General features: G+C 44.0%; 1 protein-coding gene across 1 annotated transcript; it reads left to right on the plus strand.

Moving 5' to 3' along the window:
• The first annotated feature begins 636 nt into the window (after nucleotides 1-636).
• LOC311128110 (dematin-like) lies at nucleotides 637-9,968 on the plus strand. Its single transcript, XM_084160082.1, has 16 exons — nucleotides 637-748; nucleotides 5,923-5,968; nucleotides 6,073-6,150; nucleotides 6,242-6,313; nucleotides 6,439-6,519; nucleotides 6,617-6,661; nucleotides 7,012-7,108; nucleotides 7,177-7,221; nucleotides 7,306-7,440; nucleotides 7,523-7,626; nucleotides 7,839-7,959; nucleotides 8,038-8,078; nucleotides 8,168-8,209; nucleotides 8,681-8,746; nucleotides 8,886-8,966; nucleotides 9,084-9,968. Exons 2-16 carry the CDS (start codon nucleotides 5,960-5,962, stop codon nucleotides 9,195-9,197), a joined length of 1,131 nt encoding a protein of 376 aa, XP_084016208.1. The 5' UTR covers nucleotides 637-748; nucleotides 5,923-5,959; the 3' UTR covers nucleotides 9,198-9,968.
• The last annotated feature ends 2 nt before the right edge of the window (nucleotides 9,969-9,970 follow it).

A 9,970-nucleotide genomic window follows, 5' to 3' on the forward strand; every position in this document is an offset into this window, starting at 1 on the left:
GTGTGATCATGGGTGTATTCATTCCGCCAATTCTGTTGAAAAACATTTCTTAAATGGAACAAAACAGAGATAAAAATACCTGAATTCGTCCAATAGAAATTCACATTTGCAACTGTTGGACTAATGATTACTCCCTAGATCAGCTAGATGCAGGCAAGAGTGTGCAAGGCGGTATTGAATGTGGCACTGTCTGTACTGTCTGTCACCTTGAGTACTCAAAATTCTCTACACTGTAAACGTTCATTCATATGCTAGGTTGTAGTAACCTCATGATGGGTACAGGGGAAATTCGAGTATCATGTAGTAGCCTAAACCTGTCGATGTTCCATTGAGCTGGGTGAATGGAATAGGAATGACTGTCATCCAATATGCTGTAATAGAAATAAGGCCATGATCATAACAAAAATAATAATCCTCCCTAATCTGAAATGGCACCAACCGCCACTGGTTGGGAGGGGATGAGGGAAGACTAGAGAAGAGAAGAAGAGAGGAGAGGAGGAGGATACAAGATTGAGACGCAGCCCAGGGGCAGTCTCTTTGCAGCCCAAGCCCCGTTTTAAAACACGCACTCACGCACGCGCACATCCTCCCTTCCTCCAGTCTCCTCCGTGTCTAGAAGCGCCGTTAAACCGACAGGCTCCCGCCCATGGCACGCGACGGATGGGATTTTTGCATGCTTGATCTGTTCCCATCATTATAGCTGGTGTTATTTTGTTGATTACGGCAGATCGATCGCTTTGATTGGCAGGTAAAATCGGATTATTTGATTTCATTTTATGATAGACACGTTTATAAAAACATTGCATTTGAAAATCAACTACGGCTATAGGCCTGAGTGTTAAGGTCGTCCGGGAAGGATAAATAATAATGTATATCCTATAGGGGCTGATAAGCACATTTCATGTAAATAATTCAAGCACATTGTTTTGCTACGGGCGCTCTTTGTCTCATTCCCCTTCGTGCGTATTTATCGACGGAAAGCCGTATGACGTGATTATTATAGTCTTATTGGATAGAGAGCCTATAATATGATAGGCTTACATGATGTATTACTAATACACTATAACCTAAATGAGCCTATGTTCATCTGGTGCGTCGAACATGTTTATCTATTTTGAGGCTATATTGTTATAAAGCTTTATCATAGCAAATATGACTCCATGAAAGCGACACCATACTGTATCTTTAATCAGACAAGGGCACCAGCCAGCCCACTCGGTGATGATGCATGCTGCGCATGTTTACGCGGCCCCTCTATGGCGAGCTCCACGCGTTCAAACCAGGCCAGCCATCTGACCGTGCCTAATTAGACCTTGTGTGTGTTTGTGCGCTCGCGCGCGTGTGTGTGTGTGAGAGAGAGAGCGAGAGAGAGAGTAATGTTTACTGTTAATTTCTGATTGTTTATTTCACTTTTGTTTATTATCTATTTCACTTGCTTTGGCAATGTAAACATATGTTTCCCATGCCAATAAAGCACAGAGAGAGAGAGAGAGAGAGAGAGAGAGAGAGAGAGAGAGAGAGAGAGAGAGAGAGAGAGAGAGAGAGAGAGAGAGGTTTTGGGAAGTGGCCATGTAGGATGTGGTTTTAAAGGAAATTCCTCTGTGAGCAGGGTTGGGAACTTGAGTCTGTCAACAAGGGCACTGTCCACAAACAAACAACCCTTAACCCCTAACCTGTAAGCACTTATGTAGATCTGAACAGATTGGATAGGTATAAGCAATGTAGCAAAAACAATCTAACTTGCCTATAAGAGGGCAAGGTGGAGCTATTACCCTCTAGACTAGACCCCATCTATAGTTTACTGTAGCGTCTGCGGCCTGCCTGCTCCCTATAGATCTCTTAACCCGGATCCATTCTCAGAGCAACAGATCCCAGGCCCAATCCCAATAGATCAATATTAATCTGCTCACACAGTTGGCAGAGAGCTCAGAGCTGCCACACACTGCTGGTTACACACTGTATCAATGTATGTGTCTGTGTGTGTGTTTGTGTGAGAAAGGCGGAAGGAGGGAATGGAAGAGAAAGAGGGGAAGAGACAAAGGGAGAGGGAGAGAGAAAGCGAGAGGGAGAGAGAAAGCGAGAGGGAGAGAGAAAGCGAGAGGGAGAGAGAAAGCAGGAGGGAGAGAGAAAGCGAGAGGGAGAGAGAAAGCAGGAGGGAGAGAGAAAGCAGGAGGGAGAGAGAAAGCAGGAGGGAGAGAGAAAGCGAAAGAAAGGCCTCTCCAAAGTGATGTTCCCCAGTGAGGGGAGTGTAACCGTGGTGATGGCTGGCTGGGCGTCGGCCTGACTGGCAGGACTGATAAACAATTCAGTTAGAGAGAGAGAGAGAGAGAGAGAGAGAGCGGGAGGAGGCAGGAGAGGGGGAGGGGGTGGGTGAAGGATGGAGGTGGGTGCCTGAATCTTTAAGGAATGTACTGGTGTAAGAAATATGGCAAACAAGTGCACTTCAGAGAGAAGGTGGGGCAAACCAGAACCTAGCCGGGGAGAGGGAGAGAAAGGGAGGAGGGGGGAGTAAGAGATGGAGGGGGAGGGAGAGTAAGAGGAAGAATAGATCCTTCAGCAGAGGATTTTATCCCTCTAACCCCCACTCTCCTCCTTCACTCTCTCTCCCTCTTTCTCCCTCCTCTCTCTCTCTCTCTCTCTCTCGATCTTTCTCTCTTTCTTTAACCCCTAGAGCCAATGTCCGATCCCCAGTGCAAATCGAATTAACATAATACAAAAATCCCCATCAAAATCCGTCTGTTTAAGTTAGAGATATCTGTTTTGTTGCATTGGATGCGTCTCAATTTACCGCATCTGCCGATGTTGCCCTTTCGCATCTGCGGTGAAAGGTGGCAGAGCTACAGCGGTGTTTGACAGACCATGAGACATCACGAAAATTGGTCATCTCACGAAAACGTCTGTAGCGCCCAAACGGTTTGGCCTACAAAATATTATGACCCCTCTATGGAGTCTCTCAAGAACACGTACAGTACCAGTCAAAAGTTTTGACACACCTACTCATTCAAGGGTTTTTCTTTATTTGTACTATTTTCTACATTGTAGAATAATAGTGAAGACATCAAAACTATGAATAACACATATGGAATCATGTAGTAACCAAACAAGTGTTAAACAAATCAAAATATATTTTAGATTTTAGATTCTTCAAAGTAGCCACGCTTTGCCTTGATGACAGCTTTGCACACTCTTGGCATTCTCTCAACCGGCTTCAGCTGGAATGCTTTTCCAACAGTCTTGAAGGGTTCCCACATATGCTGAGCACTTGTTGGCTGCTTTTCCTTCACTCTGCGGTCCAACTCATCCCAAAAGTCGGGGGATTGTGGAGGCCAGGTCATCTGATACAGCACTCCATCACTCTCCTTCTTGGTCAAATAGCCCTTACACAGCCTGGAGGTGTGTTGGGTCATTGTCCTGTTGAAAAACAAATTATAGTCCCACTAAGCGCAAACCAGATGGGATGGCGTATCGCTGCAGAATGCTGTGGTAGCTATGCTGGTTAAGTGTGCCTTGAATTCTAAATAAATCACAGACAGTGTCACCAGCAAAGCACCCCCACACCATCACACCTCCTCCTCCATGCTTCACGGTGGGAACCACACATGCAGAGATCATCCGTTCACCTACTATGCGTCTCACAAAGACACGGCGGGATTGGAACCAAAAATCTCAAATTTGGACTCATCAGACCAAAGGACAAATTTCCACCGGTCTAATGTCCATTGCTCATGTTTCTTGGCCCAAGCAAGTCTCTTCTTCTTATTGGTGTCCTTTAGTAGTGGTTTCTTTGCAGCAATTCGACCATGAAGGCCTGATTCACACAGTCTCCTCTGAACAGTTGATGTTGAGATGTGTCTATTACTTGAACTTTGTGAAGCATTTATTTGGGCTGCAATCTCTGAGGCTGGTAACTCTAATGTACTTATCCTCTGCAGCAGAGGTAACTCTTGGTCTTCCTTTCCTGTGGCGGTCCTCAGGAGAGCCAGTTTCATCATAGCGCTTGATGGTTTTTGTGACTGCACTTGAAGAAACTTTCAAAGTTCTTGAAATGTTCTGTATTGACTGACCTTCATGTCTTAAAGTAATGATGGGCTGTCGTTTCTCTTTGCTTATTTGAGCTGTTCTTGCCATAATATGGACTTGGTCTTTTACCAAATAGGGCTATCTTCTGTATACCTTGTCACAACACAACTGATTGGCTCAAACGCATTAATTAACTTTTAATAAGGCACACCTGTTAATTGAAATGCATTCCAGGTGACTACATCATGAAGTTGGTTGAGAGAATGCCAAGAGTGTGCAAAGCTGTCATCAAGGCAAAGGGTGGCTACTTTGAAGGATCTCAAATCTATTTGGATTTGTTTAACACTTTTTTGGTTACTACATGATTCCATATGTGTTATTTCATAGTTTTGATGTCTTCACTATTATTCTACAATGTAGAAAATAGTACAAATAAATAAAAACCCTTGAATGAGTAGGTGTGTCCAAACTTTTGACTGGTACTGTACATGTTGGTTGTTTGGCTCTAGGACGAACACAAGCCTCACAAGACTCGTCTGAAGGTACCCCGGTACAAGTTGAAAAAATGAATGGAAGTATATATGGAAGTATATATGGAAGTAGTTTAGTGCCTAAAATAAAGGGTTAAATAGGTGTAAAAAAATATATTGTTTCCTGATCTTTCTTATATCTCTCAGATATAGGACAGACACTTCACAACAAACTTCCTTTCTATTTTTTTCTGGACTATCTGTTGTTCCATGTAGTGAATCTGTTATTCAATAAGTTTCTATGGGCTAATAGCAGTAAGGCCAAATTCAATGTTTCATCAAATACTTTTTGAATATATATTTTGTTATACCTTAAGGGATCTTAAAATAAAAAATATCCTTGGTATGACCATCTTAAAACAATTCCATATGTTAGCTTTGCATGCCAAGGGAAGCCAGGCTTCCCCAAAAAATTGACAAAGAAAAATATTGAAAGAATCATATAAAATAATTTACCTTTTGTCTCTCTGTGTTTCATAATTTTCCTTCAGTTCGCAGGAGGTTGAATGTTTCTCACCGTAGAAAGCATCTGAGCGAGCGAAACAGCACCCCTCTGTCTCTGTATGTGTAGGCCATCTATCTGATGCTATCTGGTCAAAAAGAGTATGACATTGTTGCTGCCGGTAGCATTGAATGCAAGGGAAGCCAGTGAGCATTTGGCCTCCCTTAATTAAAAAAGTATAGAATAATTGCCAATCAGCGTTGAGCTAAACTGAATGAGCTCAACTGTGAATGGTCCTGGCGCACCAAAAAAAGGGTCAAGGGAAGCCAGTTTGGATTTGGCTTCACTCCAATCACATTACATCAACAGCAGTACGTCATTGACAGAAACATCTTGAATTGTTGCATCTCGTTATGCTTTGTGGACTTCACTGGACAGAAGTTGCTCTCCGGTTTTGTGATGAAACAAAGGTGTGGTTGAATTTATTCTGCCACTGTGTCTTCTTATTGTCTCGGCCTTAGGCCTATATATCACGGTCGATAGGCATATGAACTAACAGGTTATAGAGTAAACAACCCAATTATGACAACACATAGGTTGTAATATGGCTTTTTTTTCTGGCTAGACTTCCCCAGTGATTTTACCCACGCAACGCTACTGAAGATAATCTTTGTTTTCATCACATACAGCCAGAGGGTGTGTGTGTGTGTCACACACTATGTCGAGTGACTATTGAGGGCACTGGTTTTGGGCAGTGTGAGTTGGATGTTGTTGTGAGGAGCTTGTGGGACGCAGTTCACAGTGGCAACAATATCCTCCATCAGAAAGAAGGGCTTTATGAATCTTGGTCCTTATCTACATCACTTCTACTTCTGAGTTGTTCTGAGTTGTTCCTCTCCTCCTAAACCTCCTCTCTTTTCTCTCTCAAAGCCATCTGGTTTAAACCACAGGAGGGATTTTCGCCATCATGCAGAAGGTAACACGTACACACACACACACGCACACACACACACATACGTCTTCCTCTGTGTAGTTCGAGGGAGGGGTTAGGTATGACTTATAATGTGTGTGTTTGTGTAGGTGGAGGGACGGCCAGCCCCAGGCAGCATATCCTCCTCCTTGCGGGGTCCAAGTGCTCCTGGCTCACCCAGCATCATGGTAAGACGAACACTCTCTCTCTCTCACACACACACACACACACACACACACACACACTGCACCAACACACTCTTTCTTGCTATCCTTCCAGGCCCGTGTGAATGACGAAGTGGTGGAGTACAGGGATCTTGCTGCTCTGCCCAGAGACAAAAGTATTCTACAGGTAGGGTCTGTGTGTGTTTGTGTGTGTGTGTGTATGTGTTTTTTGTGGGGTGTGTGTGTGTGTGGTTTATTGGTGCATGTGTGCATGCGTGTTTGAGATTCACCGCTGTCTGTGCTATTCTGCAGGTGGAGAGACCAGATTTGATGACCTACCAACCCCACCTCACCTTCTCACCGCTAGAAGCGCTGCGTACGCCCCGTAGAGAGGTACACACACACTTCGTGTTAGAGTAAGTAACTCATACAGGCTGTATAAAAAGGGAGGAGAGTGTGATGTGACTGTGTTCTCCTCTTCCTTCTTCAGAGATCCCTCTCTCCTTCCTCCATCTCTCCTCCTCCCTCTCCTGAGGTAAGACACTTCTGCGAACCCTCTCTCCTCTCCTTCTCTCCTCTCCTTCTCTCCCTCCCTTTATTTATCTTGTTGGGTAGGTCTTTCTTTTCATCCAGTTACCCAGCAGTAGTAACTCTCTCTCTCTCTCTCTCTCTCTCTCTCTCTCTCTCTCTCTCTCTCTCTCTCTCTCTCTCTCTCTCTCTCTCTCTCTCTCTCTCTCTCTCTCTCTCTCTCTCTCTCTCTCTCTCTCTCTCTCTCTCTCTCTCTCTCTCTCTCTCTCTCTCTCTCTCTCTCTCTCTCTCTCTCTCTCTCTCTCTCTCTCTCTCTCTCTCTCTCACTCTCACTCTCACTCTCACTCTCACTCTCAGCTGAAGGAGTATAGAGAGGGGAGAGAGTCTCCAGGAGGCTCCACACTGCAGCTCCGAAAGACAGCCACCCCCCTACAGCAACACTTCCACAGGCCAGGTACACACTTGCACACACACACACATGCACACACACATCTACTTTTCTAATTCTGTGTTTTATTTTAGATAATGGTGCCAACATCTACAAGAAGCTGCCTAATTTTAAACAGGGTATGGTATATTTGTGTGAGTGTGTTTGATGTGTCTAAGAGTGTGTGTGTGTGTGTGTCTAATTTTTTCTCTGCCTGTCTGTAGAGGTCAGCAAGCAGCACGTGATGGGCAGCATCATCCAGTCGTCTATGTTCCCAGCAGCTCAGAAACCAGACCCCAACCTGCCCTCAAAGATAGAGACAGAGTACTGGCCCTGTCCTCCCTCACTGGCTGCTATGGGTAACACATACACACACACACACACACCTGATTGGAGAGGTACTGGTAGTGTGTGGTCTGATCTCTCCTGTTGTTGCCACAGAGATCGAGTGGAGGAGGAAGAAGGAGGAAGAGGAAGAGGGGAAGGATGAGTTTGAAGACCTGACTGATGACGCCAAGACACTGCAGGAGCAGGAGCTCCATAAGGTAACTCTTCCCATTGATACCGTCTTCGTAATGTATTATGTAAGTGCTTTTATAACGCCTTTTCAGGTATGTATAATGCATTATAATGCACAACATATTATCATAGGAAGTGTAACCGTCTTCAATAATCAATATTTGTTGATTGATGGTATGTATGTCTGCATGCATGTGTTTGCTTGTGTGTGTGTGTGTGTGTGGCGTTGGTGTGCCAGATCAAGTCTAACCTGGGCAGGCTGATCCTGAAGGAGGAGAAGGAGGAGAAGGAGAAGGCTCTACTTGGCATTGGACGCAGGAAGACTCAGTCACTGCCAGACAGAACACACATGCACACCAGTAAGTTACAGTCCAATGTGAGTGTGAGTAAGAACCTGATTCTGATTGGTTGCTGATTGGTTGCTCTGATTACTACAGGTTCCTCCTTGAAGTCCTCCTCCCGCTCAGGTCTGACCAGGGTGAGTATGTGTCTTTGCGTGCGTTGCAGTAGGTCAACGTGTGTGTGTGTTTGTGTGCGTGATGACTTATGCGTGTTACCTCTGTGCAGATGCAGTCAGCAGAGTTCGAGGGAGATCAGGGCAGAACAGGTAAGCTAGTAGCATGTGTTACAAAAGCACTTGTTGTAGTGAAGTAGGGCCCACACAATAAATTTCGCCAAAATATATATATTTAAGTCTATATTTATGGCCTTTTATATGTATGAATATAACTATTTCCCTCTCTCCTTTTTCTTGTCTCTCCCTGTCGTGTTATGCAGCTGAAGAGGTAAGGGTAGTGTTAGGCCGAGATTCATTCCGATATGCGCTAGATCTGCGTTATAGCATGCTTGACCTTTTAAAGGCAATTTCTAATTGAGCCAACGACTGCAGCGGTTACCTTGAATGCGATCTCCAGGAACGCAGGCGGTAACATTGCTTTTAAAAGCTGCATTGTTTCCAAGCACGATCGGATTGAATCCCGGACGTATTTTCAAAGCGACTCTTCCCTCTGCTCAAGTCATATCTATCTACCTACAATGCATTTTTGATTTCACTAACGGTGTGTGTGTCTGTGTGTCTAGAATGGAGAGGCACCACGGGAAAGGATGGACAGAGGAAACTCACTGCCAAGTATGCTGGAACAGATGGTGAGCACTGGTGAACACGCATCACGCACGCATGCAAAGACAAAACCCCACTAAAATCACAGTGAGATTTCTTTAAGATACTAAATGCTCTATTGCATGTTTAAAAAACAATACCCAGCCAGCACTGTTTTCTCCTCAGATCTATCCATATGAAATGCTCATAGTCACCCATAGAGGGCGCTGCAAGCTGCCGCCGGGCGTGGACCGTACCAGACTGGAGGTGTGTGTGTGTGTGTATGTACATATGATGTCATATGTGTGTTACTACTGAAATGTGTGTGTTAGTTTGTGTGTGTGTGAATATGTGTTACTAAGTGTTTGTGTGTTCTCTCCTCAGAGACACCTGTCTCCTGAAGACTTTGAGCGTCTGTTCGGAATGCCCATCGCCGAGTTCGACCGCCTGTCGCTATGGAAACGAAATAATCTGAAGAAAAACGTTCAACTTTTCTAGCAGGAAGTGACCTTATCCGTCAGACAGGAAACGGGAACCGCTGCACTGCCTAACGAAGAATACCCCACAACACCAAACTATCACGCCCTAGCTAACCATATATCCATGTCACATTCTAACTCTAATCCTATATCATATTGTAGACATATTATTCTATCGGTATGTTATTTCGTATCCTCTAGTCGCCACTGACAAGCCTGACCCTGACTCTAACCCTAACCAACCCTATCATATGCAATGAGAATCTCCTAGTATCTACTGCCTCCCCACCCCCATACACACAGACACAAACGCCTACACATACAATAATTATCACTGCTTTTAATACACCCAGAAACTGGAAATATTATTTTCATGATAAATCATTATCAGTGATTTTTTTAAATGTGATTTATGATTGACCGATTGGGATCTTTGTCTTCTGTAATGTATTAGTTGTTTTATTCATGTTAATGTATTCCTGGTGTTAACCATGATTGAGGTTGACTCAGAGATTATTTATTTGAAAATGATTGATTTTATTTATTTGAATATGATTACATCTCTTAGTCCCGCAAAACAGTAGAGCCTTCTTTTTTTTTCTGTGGTTCTTCTCAAATAAAAAAAAAAAAGGTTCTAAAAGGTTGTGACCAGCAGGACATGCATGGCGTCAAGCACATCAGAAATTACTAACATTCCAATCCCACATCGAACCCAAGACCAGACCCATAACCCCTACCTCCCAACCCTACAGTGTATATGCTGAATTTAGAAAATGAATAAAATATATGAAT

This window comes from Coregonus lavaretus (genome assembly GCF_964263955.1).
Source record: "Coregonus lavaretus genome assembly, chromosome: 4".
Classification (NCBI taxonomy): Eukaryota; Metazoa; Chordata; class Actinopteri; order Salmoniformes; family Salmonidae; genus Coregonus; species Coregonus lavaretus.